At 40.9% G+C, this 14071-nt stretch overlaps 1 protein-coding gene across 2 annotated transcripts in view; it reads right to left on the bottom strand.

Annotated features, from left to right (window-relative positions):
* Nucleotides 1-13040, bottom strand: part of zfyve16 (zinc finger, FYVE domain containing 16) — a 41802-nt gene extending 28762 nt beyond the window's left edge. For both annotated transcript variants that reach the window (XM_005944594.3, XM_042213009.1), the window contains exons 1-3: nt 12826-13040; nt 7823-7932; nt 3709-5738 (exon numbers count right to left, since the gene is read on the bottom strand). In XM_005944594.3, coding sequence (XP_005944656.1) covers nt 3709-5738; nt 7823-7892 — 2100 coding nt within the window. In that variant the 5' untranslated portion in view covers nt 7893-7932; nt 12826-13040. The remainder of the gene's footprint in view (nt 1-3708; nt 5739-7822; nt 7933-12825) is intronic.
* Between the last annotated feature and the right edge of the window lie 1031 nt (nt 13041-14071).

The raw sequence follows: 14071 nt of genomic DNA, 5'->3' as shown, positions 1-14071 counted from the left end.
TTTTTTTGTATCGAAAAAATATCGAACCGTGACACCAAAGTATCGAACCGAACCGAACCGTGAATTTTGTGTATCGTTGCACCCCTACTAGGCAGAGGGATGGCTTCATCAGTAGTGGCGCAGAGGAACCTGTGGCTGACCCTCTCTGATGTCCCGGATAGAGACAGAGCTGTATATCTGGATGCACCAGTGTCTGCAGCTGGGTTATTCGGACATTCGCTTGAAGCCATTCGGGCTAGATTCGATCTGAGGAAGAAGCAGACTGAAGCTCTGCACGACATCATTCCCACACGTCAGGCAAAGCCCAAGCCCAAGCTCTCACAGGCCCGCCGCTCCTCTGCCGACTGGCAAGAGATCGGCGCCCACTGCTGCAGTGGGTGTGCCGCCAGCGGGAGCACATCCTCCGGTCCGAGCTCCATGCCAGTCGGCCTGTAGCAAAGGCCAACCCTCAGGCCCCTGGCGGGACCCAGTGCCCAGGAGGAAGAAGCCTCAACCCTCCTAGCTCTGGTTTCGAGTGGAGAAGGGGTCAAGCAGCAGGTAGACGCTGCTTTTACCCCTCTGTTGTCGCCCAAGAGGTGCTCCTTAAGTTCTGTTAAGGTTGTCAGCCCCAGAAGGCGCTGCACTTTCCTAACACTGTCTCCCAAGCACAAACCCCCTGCACATAAAAATGCTGTTTTTCATTGTTGTGCCCAGGTTAGGTGCCTCCAACAAAATGTATGAATGTACATGTTCCCATGTTACAATCAATAAAGAGTGTTGTTTATTCTCAAACAATCACAAATGCTCAGCCTGCAGGCAGAATGAGCCAGGTCAGGCAGGTGATGCATTCTCCTGCAGACACACTGGGGGGCGACAACACCCCGCAGACAGTGGGTCTGGCTGCTCACTTCCCTCAGTGGCGCACTTGCGCCCCCTCTCCGTGGGTGCTGCAAACCGTTGCCATGGATTACCGGTTGCAGTTCCGGGTCAAGCCGCAAGTCTTAAACGTACCTACGAACGTACAAGTTCAAGACAGCTCTTGAATGCATTCGGTCAGGGAGATTGGTTTGCAACAATCGATCTAGAGTTTGAGTTGCTGAGCTTTTGCTCCCCTCCTTTTGCATCTGAGGAGCAGAGGAGGATGCATTCTCTTTGTCCAGTGCGTGTGCCACGCACCTACATTGAGCGCACTCAGAATGTGCGATGCCTGTGACCAGCTGTTTGGCTGCTTCACTAATCCAAATAGAGGTAGAGTTCTGTCTAAACACTGGATTATAGAAGCTATCTCATTAGCATACGGCACCAAAGGTCTTGCTTTGCCCCAGGGGGTGAGAGCTCATTCCACCAGGGGGATGCCAACCTCATGGGCTCTTTTCAAAGGGGTGCCTATAACCTGAAATTTGTGCGGCAGCTAGTTGGGCATCACCGCACACTTTTGTGCAGTTTTATCGGTTGGACGTTATAGCCCCTTCGGTGGCTCATACTGTCCTTTCTGCTGGATCTATCGCTCACTAAGGTGGTGGTGGTCCGATTCCGGTTCGGTGGCTACGCTGCGGGGCGTGTATATATGTCCCATACTTACAGTTGTGGTCAAAAGTTTACATACACTTGTAAAGAATATAATATAATGGCTCTACCGAGCGTCCCGTTATTTCTAAAACTCTGATTTTTCTCTGAGAGTGATTGGAACAAATACTTCTTTGTCACAAAAAACATTCATGAAGTTTGGTTCTTTAATGACTTTATTATGGGTTAACAGAAAAAAGTGATCACATCTGCTGGGTCAGAAATATACATACAGCAGTGCTAATATTTGGTTACATGTCCCTTAGCCATTTTCACTTCAATTAGGCGCTTTTGGTAGCCATCCACAAGCTTCTGGCAAGCTTCTGGTTGAATCTTTGACCACTCCTCTTGACAGAATTGGTGCAGTTCAGTTAAATTTGATGGCTTTCTGACATGGACTTGTTTCTTCAGCATTGTCCACATGTTTTCAATGGGGTTTAAGTCAGGACTTTGGGAAGGCCATTCTAAAACCTTTATTCTAGCCTGACTTAGCCATTCCTTTACCACTTTTGATGTGTGTTTGGGGTCATTGTCCTGTTGGAACACCCAACTGCGCCCAAGACCCAACCTGTGTGCTGATGATTTTAGGTTATGTTGAAGAATGTGAAGGTAATCCTCCTTCTTCATTATCCCATTTACTCTCTGTAAAGCACCAGTTCCATTGGCAGCAAAACAGCCCCACAGCATAATACTCCCACCACCATGCTTGATTGTAGGCATGGTGTTCTTGGGGTTAAAGGCCTCACCTTTTCTCCTCCAAACATATTGCTGGGCATCGTGGCCAAAAAGCTCGATTTTTGTTTCATCTGACCACAGAACTTTTCTCCAGAAGGTCTTATCTTTGTCCATGTGATCAGCAGCAAACTTCAGTCGAGCCCTAAGGTGCCGCTTTTGGAGCAAGGGCTTCCTTCTTGCACGGCAGCCTCTCAGTCCATGGAGATGCAAAACACATTTGACTGTGGACAATGACACCTGTGTTCCAGCAGCTTCAAATTCTTGGCAGATCTGCTTTTTGGTGATTCTTGGTTGACTCTTCACCCTCCTGACCAATTTTCTCTCAGCAGCAGGTGACAGCTTGCGTTTTCTTCCTGATCTTGGCAGTGACGAAACAGTGCCATGCACTTTATACTTACAAACAATTGTTTGCACTGTTGCTCTTGGGACATGCAGCTGCTTTGAAATGGCCCCAAGTGACTTTCCTGACTTGTTCAAGTCAATAATTCGCTTTTTCAGATCCATGCTGAGCTCCTTTGACTTTCCTATTGTAGCGTTTGTGGGCGTTTGTATCCAATGAGCCCTATTTAACTGGCCTAAGAAAAGTCACCAGCTGTCATCACTCATAATCACTCACAAGCAGTTGAGAGGCCATGCTATGAAGCTCAGTTCACTGACAACTTTCTAAGTCACCAAAATTGCTAATTCATGTTGCCGTATGATTATTTTTGACCGAGAAAATGTGATCACCTTTTTCTGTTAACCCATAATAAAGTCATTAAAGAACCAAACTTCATGAATGTTTTTTGTGACAAAGAAAAGTATTTGTTCCAATCACGCTATCAGAGAAAAATCAGAGTTTTAGAAATAACGGGACGCTCGGTAGAGCCATTATATTATATTCTTTACAAGTGTATGTAAACTTTTGACCACAACTGTATGTGTTGTACCGAGTGAATCAACTGAAAGAGAATTGAAGTTATAGACATAACTATTCGTTAACACTATCGAGTCACTGTTATTGTGGAAAGTAACAGTTGGTTATACATTAGGGATCAACCAATATGGACTCCTCAAGGCTGACTGTGGTTATTGGTATAATTAAAACAAAACTCTGGTATCATAATACAGGATAAAGTTGACCCTGAAATCAGATTAGGCCAAGGGCCTTAATGGGGAAAAAAGGAATGACTTGTGTTGGCCAAAAAACCCCCACAAAAACAAAAAAAACACACCCCACAAAATTTATGTGGCTCTAAATTAATGAATCTGACTCTTTCTCACTGAAAGCCACTGGATTTTTTTTAACGACCAGCCAGAGAAAAAAGCCATTTGACAACATGTCATAACAACCATTAATTGCAGCCACACTGTATTTACAGCTGACAATGATGATGACACAATCTAATATTCAAGTGTAAAATACATTCTATTCAGTGACTAACATACCTTCCCACAGGCACGACAGTGATGCCGCCTTTTGGTAAAAGTGAACTTCTGATTGCACTTCATACAGTTGGGAGCTTCAGAGTCTGGCACCCAAGCAGGCTGTCTGTTCCCTAGCTCCTCCACTCCCTCCCTTTTGCAGCTCACTGCCTTGGCACTGTCTGTGGTAAACTCCCCAGGGTAAGGTGGGGGTTCTGACAGTTCATCATACACCACACTGTAATCCTGATCCTCCTGAGTTGCATATGAAAGGTTAGAATCCCTAAAGTTGATGGAATGCTCATCTGTAATACTGGGGTTTATTGGTGAACGTTTTCCATCCTCTGCAGTACTTGGCACTGTTGTAGAAGCACTTAACATCTGAGCCAGCTCCCCCTCTTCCTCTTCTCCTGTTGCTGGAGATCTTGCAGTTTGGCAGTGCAGCTGTTTAGGTCTTGCACCTCCATAGGAGGGTTGTAGATCAGGGCTACTGCTGTGCTGGGACTGGAAAGTGTTGCTGGTCAGAGAGCTTACCCCAGAAGAATAGTCTTGCCAAGGTCTGCAAGAGTCCTCTGATACTGATAGAGCACCAGGGTTAATGCTCCCCTCTGCAGATACACATATTGCTTGATCACTTTCTGGAAAAGGTAGACCTAAGTCCTGTTTTACAAGCCCTTCCTCTGGAGCCCTGTTTGATTCTGGGAGAGATTCAGGATAAGAAACACCCTGTTCTGCTTCAGCATGTGCTTGCAGGAAAGCATCCAACTCCTCATCTGTAACCAGCAGCTCAGCCTGGTCGCTCTCAGGCAGGTACTCGAAACCAAACTCTGGAGGATCTACTAGGCTGGTTTCTGAACAATTGGTGGAGGTAAGATCTGTAGAAGCTTCAAGAAAAATCTGTTGTTGCCCCTCTGGAGACTGTCTGCCCTCTGCAACCTCCTGGACCACAAAAGCAGGTAAAGCGGGTGCCTCCGGGTGGGAAGCGGGTGCCTCCGGGTGGGAAGCGGGTGCCTCCGGGTGGGACTCTTCCTCCTTGGCTTCCAGGCCTGACAGGGATTCTGCCTCTGTGCTCTCAGACACATCTGCATCAATGCATAGCTCAGCTTCCCCTGAATCATCTTCTGTGGTCTTTGGGTTCACAAGAGCGCCGCACATGGACACAGCTATGGGTAAACATGACAGGGCTACCGGCTTGCTGTGTGAGGCTTTGGATTCCTGACCTGGAAGACACTCTGCTTCACATTCATCCAAGGCTTCATGAGACTCATTCTCTTTACTAACTTTGATTGTTCTAGTTTTCTTAACACCATCAACAGGATCCAGATCACTCTGTTCCACAGAGTTCTCAACTACTTGGTCAGAGATATCCCCCCCATCACTGTCCCCCTCCTCTTTATTAGCTAAGTCAGTATCTATTGAAGATAGTGAATGATCTGCAGGATCACAGCTCCTTTCCACTGCTGCGGGGAGAATGACATCAAGCAGACTGAGTGAGGCAGAGTATCCACCACTCTGCTGATGTAAATCTAGACTCAACAGTACCTCTCCCTTCCCTACAAGGGTTTGCTCTTTTTGAGTGTCTCGACTATGGCATGCACCCTCTTGCTCTTGTCCTACTTCGGGGCTGTTAAAATCCACAAGCAGTGCTTCCTCTTCCTCCATTTGCTTTTCCACAATGTCCAGCTTACTGAAGGCATCGTGGCTACTGGACCTGACCAGAATGGCTGAGCTTGTGTCATTCACAAGGTCGCAGACAGGTTTCAAAGCTCTGTCTGGACAGGGAGGGGTAGAGCTTTTGGCTGACCTGCGATCCACAGACAACAGAAGGTCCACACCAGTGAGAGGCTGACCTTTGACCTCTCTATCAGTGCTGCGGTTAGGGTTATGACTGGCAGAACCATCAGGACAGCCGGGTGTCAATCCATAATGAAGAGAATTAAGGTCCGGGAGGCTTGGTGGATTTGGGGACAGCTCTATAGGTGAACACTGAGGGCCAAGTGAGGAGAAGGGGTACACAGAGGGCTTCAGGGAAACAGGCCTGCCTTCGTGTTCCTCTGCAATCCAAAAAAAGGAAAACAGTTAATTCAATTACACTTGAGCTGTACTTTTAATACACTGGCACCGTCAATTCTGTTTTGCTAGATTTTTTTTGGTGCTTTTTCCCCCCCCAATCTGGTAATATGGTTCTGGGGTCAAAGTTGTGCTGCTATCTGAACCATGAGTGCTAAAATACAAATACATGGTTATATTTACTAACTGCAAAAAATGCTAAGTTCTAATAAAGTAATTTGGTTACTTAGGCATCCTGTGACCCTCCAGTAAACAGACTACTGCATGCCAGTAACATGACAAATGAAGACAGCCATTTGTCTTCATAAAGACAAATGTGTAAAACTTATTTAAATTTGCTAAGAGTACAAACACACTGCAGTTGTTGTTAGTTCTAGAAGAAACACCATTTTTGGCTAAACCTTGGATGTTTGACAAAGTATCATTGAATCACAGGTTTGAGTATAAAATCCGGTGTCTCCAGATGGGACACTCCTTTGCCTGAGTGAGAGTCTTCCTTCCTGGCTTCCAGACCTGACAGAGATTCTGCTATATATATTCTGCTATATGCACTGCCTGGCCAAAAAAAGAAGTCACTGGGCACTATTGTATAGAATGAAAATATCAACATGTTGCTGATAAGAGAAAATATTTGTCTGTAGGTACACTGATAAATGTGTACGTATGCATGTACATCTATGCGCGTGTCTGTGAGTAAATATAGATGTGTGTGTGTATAACGTATGCATGTTAACTTGGTGTGACAAAGGTTGCTAGTTTTGTAACACAGACCAAGAAGTTACACAAAATGTGGTGTTTTTTTAACATCATCTCTTTTAAATATTTTGTTTCCCAAGATGTAAAGATTGTCTGATTTACTCTGTTTTGCCGCTTCTGAGCAGTGCTCACAAAAACAAAAGTTAGTTGGTTGCTCTTAGCAGTGAAAATACTGACAACTGTCACTGAATTACTTTAATGCTGAAGAAATGTTTAAAAGCAGAAGATTCTAATGCAAGTCTCTGCACTGCTGTCCCATTAATCTGCTGTATGATAAACAAAAACATCAGTTCCTTGTGTTATCAGTTGTTAAATAAATCAAAAATCAGTATGAAAGACTTGATCTTTGATACACATCTGTATTGAGGATTTGTTGACTTTTTATCACTGGCTTCACTTTAACACTGGGGAGAAAAAAAATGCTAAAACCGCAGAAATCTATGGCACATTATGAAACACTCCAACTTATGGTATGTACAGTTACATGTGTTGGCTGCAGATTGAGCAACTTTTTTAAATGTATGTATTTTAGCGAAAGTTCTAATTTCTCACTCCCTTTCCTGGTTCTTGTTACGAGTTAGGGTTTTTTTGCTGTTGTTTTTTTTAAATCATAAAAGCTATGGAGTACTGTACAACACATTGGGACAACAGCACTGCCATAGCTTCAAAAGTTCCCTAATCCTCTGGTTTAAAGGATTTTCTTTAGCATCAAAGTAATTCAGTGACAGTTGTCAGTATTTTTACTGCTACCCAGCAATCAACAACTGTTGATAATTAATTTGGCAAACTTTATTTTCCAAATTGCAAAGAAGTACAGTTTTAAACAATGCTTCTGTTGCTGCTACAGTGTAACTCAGTTTAATGCCAAAACCGGAACTGAGCATCAAAATTACCAATAGGACACGCACTTCCTTTGGGCTCCGCCTCCAAACAGTCAAAAGTCAGTCCAATCCTGCCGAGGACTACCCACGAGAGTGTGAAACTGCAGCAGCCTCAAAGCAGACACTCTTGTGTTCGCGATGGCTTCTTTCTGTGCATGGCTGCTAAGTTCTACGCATGCGAGTTATTGAATTTAAACACAGGGAATTTAATTGCACCTGTGAAATGAAATTATTTGCTCAGATTATGTTTTTCCCCGCACGTGACTTATAATAGTATAATATAATAATTCCATACACATTCTTTGTTACTTGTGTTATCAGTTGTTATATCTTTACTGAGATAAACTATAAAATGAATAAATCCATTAACAATGAATCATGTCTATCCCTTATCAGATGTTACTGTCCATGTGATGTGTGACTGGTCTTACCACTATTGAGTTCAAAGTCATCTAGCAGCTTGTCCAGATCACATACAGCTGCCTTGAAGAAGCTGTCCATGCTGCACTAAAGGAAAGAGGCTTTTTATGCCCTACAGTTTCTGAAAAGAAAAACAAAAACAGGTCTGTTGGGTGAAGAAAGGATTACTTCAAATGTTGGATTGTTTTTCAGGTTCTTTGGTGTTTGGGTGGTGGAGTAAAAATCCACTTAACATGCCAACCACAGCTTAGTAAACATTTACTACACCAGTCAAGGACCTCGGTAAAGACAACAAAAGTGCAAATGCACATGACGCTGAGCTGCAAATGAACATCTTTAGCAGGGATCATCCCATTTAGTGGCAGATTGTCAGTACTCTGCACAAAGTGACATGACGATAGTGTGAAGTGGCTAAAATGAGCTGATAATGCTGTTGTTTGGAGGTGAAGAAGCAGAAATCTCTGACATTATAATCTTTATCAGCTTAAGACACAGCAATAACTGTGTTCCATTAGTGTTAAATAAGCACAGTTTCATATAACACTAAAATTCCATAATTATGTTGCAGTGAAAATTTAGATATTCCTCTTTAGGAGATCCCCTCTAGTAACAAATAAAAAAAAGAAAAGCAAGTATAAATAAGGAAAAAGAATCAAAGTGGCTAACAGAAAAAGAACAATGCTTTACAACTCAGAGATTAACACAAAACAGTCAATGGAAAACCATAACAATTAATCTCCAAAAGTTGATTCTGTTCATCTGGACGTAGAGTTTTGTGTAGGGCTGCTCGATTATGGCAAAAATGATAAGCACGATTATTTTCACTGAAATTGAGATCACGATTATTTGACGATATTTATTTATTTAACCCTTTAAGACCTACCATAGAACCAAGTCCGCCAGAGCTTATATTATTTTTTTTACATGTTGTAGTGCCATTTGTGAGAGCATTTCAAGTTGCTATACATCAATACAACTGTTATTGCCCATATTTTAATAATATGTATGCATTAAGTCCATAGTAACTACATTAACTGCAAACAAGTGCAATAAACTACAAAAAAATTGAAAATCGTTTTTGTTTTGTTTTTTTTTTACATATATTTCTACTTGGAGAAATTTAAGAGGTTTATCCCTCAAAACTTTAAATACAAAAAAGTTGCAAAAAATAGTTTACAACAACAGGAAATTTATTTTGAGTGTCTTCATAGTTTTATTTTGGAGATACAGCAACAGGAAAAACGAAAAAAAAACAATCCTATGATGCAAATTTGCAAAGAAAACAGCAGGTGCATCAAAATAAACTATTTCCAGCAGTGCAATTTGAGTTCTAAGCATCCCAGAAACTATTCAGAAAAGTCAAACATGACCAGTATAGGCTTTTAAGGCCTACAAGTAAAAAACTATATTTCCGCGAAGTCACTTCCGGTTTCGGCCAGGAAATGGCGGACATGCGATAGTTCTCGCTGACGTCTGTTTCACTGTGGGAAGTGTTACGAACAGCTGATCGGATCGGCAAAGCGTGTTTCTGGAATATTATGTTTTTGTTCCTGCAAGCGCTTTTTATGCAATTTTTGCAAAGCTATATGTGGAAGGAAACTGTGACCGAGGACAAGCTGATGGCATAAGATGTAAGTACAACTCCTCTGGTTTCATATGCAAAACAAATTATTGCGCTAGTTTACACGGTTCAGGTTCTACAGGGATTTAAAAATAGTTACACAAAACGGAGCGTGCTGCTCTGACCGGGTTAACAAAAGGGTTAACAATGACTTTAAAAAATAATATAAAATAGTGTGCAACACCACTGAAGTTTTTTTTACCTCTCTTTTCAACCAACGGCAGTCACTCTCCTCTCCAAATAACTTCTGCTTAGCTTTCCGAGCTTCCCTCGGGTCCTCTTAATCAGTGGTCTCCAACCTTCTTTGCGTCACGGACCGGTTTATGCCCGACAATATTTTCACGGACCGGCCTTTAAGGTGTCGCGGATAAATGAGGGAGGGGCTAAAAATCGGCTTTTTAATGATCGTTGAAAGCCCAGATCGTAATCGTGATTAAAATTCGATTAATTGAGCAGCCATAGTGATATTTCATTTTCTTATCGTTGCTCAACATTATACCGGTATTACCGTGAACGGTATGATATGGCCCAGCCCTAATGCAAACTACTGAGGAGATGGGGCATTACTGTGTAGAGCTGAGTGTCAGCTGGAGGAAGTAAAGACAGCACTGGTGACAAAGACATTAATCTTAATATCAATTAGTACATCATTGAATCTTGTACCAAATTATCTTGTATTATGAACAAAATAAGGTTGGGAGATATGTAAAAATTTTCCAACCGACGTTAGGCAATATATTCACGCAGGAACAGACTTTTTGATGGGCAGAGCAATCATCCATGAACTTATTTGCACATTTAGAAAGTTTTGTTTGGAGAGAATATTTTACTTTCTTTTCTTGTTTGTTTCAGTATTAATATAGCTACTTTTTAGATTATGAATTAATTAATGTATTTATTTATTTTCTTGAGATGCGCCAAATTGGCAAAAGACTTACTATTTTATCGGAGATTTTTAACTTTTTGTTTAATTTTGTATTTTTTGTTTGGTGAAGTGTGTAAGACAGATAAACACTGGAACAGCCTGTAACCATTGGTGGAAAAAAGAAGCCAATTTCTCTTTGTTTCCCTCCCCAGCATTGTGGAGTTTTTAATTTAAATAAAATGTGGGGGTTCCTTTTCTGAACATAGGCTACTGCCTTTCTTTCTTTCTGTTATAAGTTGGAGTAACTGAATCGCTGCATTTGTGCGCACTCTGAGGAGGGTGCATTTGCTGGAAGCTGGAAGAGGGTGCTGTTAAAACAGTGCTATTATTTTTTCTGTTGACTCTTAGCTTCAACCAACATTATTAGCAAACTTATTCATGGTCAAATAAATAACTCGCTCTTGTAAAAACAATCAGCAAAAAGCCTATCATCGATAGCTGATATATTCATCCAATCGCCAAGCCTTAGTACACAAGTCATTGTTTTCAGAGCAAGCCTCCATCTTACTTAGAATTTAGTCCAACATGAATTCAAAAAGCTGAAAGTGTATACAAACCCGTATCAACTATGAATTGTCACCTTCACACAAACCAGTTTCACAGCCATCACATGATATGAACCATGTGAGTTCTGATGTCACTCAACTATTACTCACTGTGATTTGTGGGTTTTTACACTACTTAATGACAACTATGTCTCGTTTGTGTAGCGCAATAGTCTATAGCTGAAGAGTAGTAGTAGAAGTAGTAGTAGTTCAGCTGTACTTTTACCAGACGGAAGCGATAAATGAAAGGAGAACTAGGTGATATACAATCCTCGGGTAACTTAACAGGAACACCACAAGAAGGATACGTGTATGAATGATTCACAGTAGTGCTAAGGTACTGGTACTAGAATGTAGTTCCCACAACTTCAATGTCTCAACTTAACTCATAAAGCTTATCACTACATAGTTCTCAAAGTAAAGGTCCATGAACAAAGAAAAGGAAATAAATAGGGATGCAGCTATTGATTGTTTCACTAATTGACTATGCCATTGATTAACCAAGTAATTGGACAAGAAATAATAACAAATACTTAAAAGAGAAAAAATACTGGTCTTTCAAAATGAACTACTCATTGGTTTCCCTTTTAGAAATAGCAATGCTTTTAATAATTTTACTTCATACAACATCTGCCAAAGAGTTAAACGTGTTCACTGTATTTATATACCCTATATTATATGTTTGAAAATAGGTCTGTAAGTACTGTATCTTCTGTGAGGTAGATTAGGTGTGTGTTCTTGTGTATGTGCCTCTGTACGTTTAACTATGCTAGTAAATCAGTGAGTGTTTCTGTAAGCTTTTTAAATGAGTATGTGGTGGCTGCAATGAAGAAAATCAAACATATCAACATTCTCAGAACTATGCTTAGCCCTGTGCTTTTATGCAACCTTTCCTGTCGCAGAAAACAGACCTGATGATGGTACAAAAATAATTAATGTTTATAATAATTCAGTGTCCAAACCAACCAGCCCTAGGGATGGCTTGCTTTAAACATTGTCAGACTAAGCTAATAGTCTCAATATCTTATTTTATCTTCTGTAGTTTTGCTGAAGATGTTTCACTAAACAGTGGTGGATAGGAGCAGATACTAATTTCACTTTTCTTCACGTTGGAGCTTTCTGAACACGTGGTTTAATTAAGGAATTCCACCAGCTTTTTCTCAGTAAATGTTTTTCTAGTAATTACAGTAACAAGCTGACGTTTGGAACGCTAGAAAAAAAGAAAAAATTTATTTCACTTCACTAAGCTTCCCACAAAGTGGGAAGAACTTCTTTTTCCGGTCTTACTTAGAGAGCCTCTTTTTGCTGCTGTCATTCAGTAACTATCTTTTCTTTCCAACAAGGTTTAATATTTAAGGGAAGGATGAAGTCTCAACAACCCTCTGAACTGAGGTTTGATAAGTATTCTGTCATTTAAAATTCATGTCGTTCTGCTGCTCATTGCTTATGAGACTGGCAAAATGCAATGACAAATAATATGAAACGAGAAGTACAAACACATTCACTATGGCTGTTTAGAGCTGAAGTTACAAATATCGGTTGTGGCGTAAACAACACATACTACATACATTTTTCTTGCTCTCATTTAAAACAGTTTCACAAACCAAAAAGGCAGTATAAGAGCGAGTAAGGTAAACAAAACTAGCAAACCCATCATATATGAAACGTTAGCAGGTAACATTAGCACTTACATTTCACATTAACAACCCCACTTAGCAGTTAGCCAGAGTCCTATTTTTACAGCTAACTCTGGCTAACTGTTTAAAGGTGAGCCACCTTTGGACTGCCTGTTGTACGTCTACTGAAATTAGCACGATTACGCCAGGTGTTGCTAAAAATTAGCCTGTTAGTTGTTACTGAACAGGCTAGCTGGCTAATGTGGCTACCAAACTATGGAGGGGGGGGGGTTAACGAATTTCTTACCAGTATGTTTTACTCCATGTGTCGAACCTCAACAATTATTATCTCTTCAGATGTAACGCATAAGAAAACGTTGCTGGTATCTTAGGGTAATTCCACGGTAAAAGTCGTTCGGCCAACTAGCTGCTGGATTAGTTTTACTGGAGAGGTGTAAATTCTCCACTTAAGCGGCCATCTTGAACATGCAGACTGTCGGGAGGTCACAGGATATGCTTAGGCTGTGTGGCTGGCATACAAGTTTACTCACCAGCGCAGAAGTGGTGGTGAGTAAACTTGTTCTTCCTGGGAGCTACATACAAAAGAGAAATTTAAAAAAAAAACAAAAAAACTTGACAAAATCTTTCTCAGGCAAGTTCTGAAACATTAGAGTTTCTTAAAGGTAATCACTGTAAATTTCTCTGTTAATTTTTTAAATATAATTTTGTATTCTAAAAAAATAAAGACTAAAAACTTGGAAGTTGAACAAGGGCTGCCTTGTGCTTTTGTGTAATAGCAATTTATTATTTTATTATTTTGCTATATAAGAACCATTCCATTTCCCATCTCCTCTTCTTTTTTTAATACTGAGATTGTGATGCTGGAAAGGCTCATCTCAAAGTTTCAAAATGGGACTTCAGAAATGAGTAGATGGCAACACGATAGCCATCTTTCATGTCATGTGTGATAGATGACATGAATGAGTTTGTTCACAGTTATCAACGACAAGCAATGGTGGATCTTACTGTGAAACAATAAGAGTCATCTGCTGCATACCTATGTTATAACAAGTTGTTATTTGTATTTTTGTATCCGTCCTGTAAACTCAAAGCAGCCTGGCCTGTCTCTTTTGACCTGTAGCATCAACAAGGTATTTCTGCCCAGAGGAATCTTAGGACCTTAAAAAGAAACCGCTGGACTTCTTTAATTTTGTTGAAGACATTTCACCTCTCATCCAAGGCTAAAAAGTGGAGAGTCACAGATATTTAAATCTTAGTTGGTAGTGTCCCTTAGGAGGGGGTAATTGACCCACTATTAATCATGTGACTCATCACATAAGGTGTGAAAAAACCACTTGTGGTTTCAGGTGAAATCAGTGTGATCCCTTAACCCACCCTAACATGTGAACAATTGAGGTCACCTGATATAAGATGCGACTGAAAAGAAAACTGCTCCTCACTGTGAGTCACACTTAAAAGGTTGTAATTTAGAGAATTATGAGTAAATTAGAACATTTCTGATAGCTAGTGAGAGTAGGATGTTCTTAGACTCT

This window comes from Haplochromis burtoni, unplaced genomic scaffold, assembly GCF_018398535.1.
Source record: "Haplochromis burtoni strain Fernald_Lab_line unplaced genomic scaffold, NCSU_Asbu1 Contig_407, whole genome shotgun sequence".
In the NCBI taxonomy this organism is placed as follows: domain Eukaryota; kingdom Metazoa; phylum Chordata; class Actinopteri; order Cichliformes; family Cichlidae; genus Haplochromis; species Haplochromis burtoni.
Note: the sequence above shows the minus strand (reverse complement) of the source record. Positions and strands in the feature narration are given on the sequence as shown.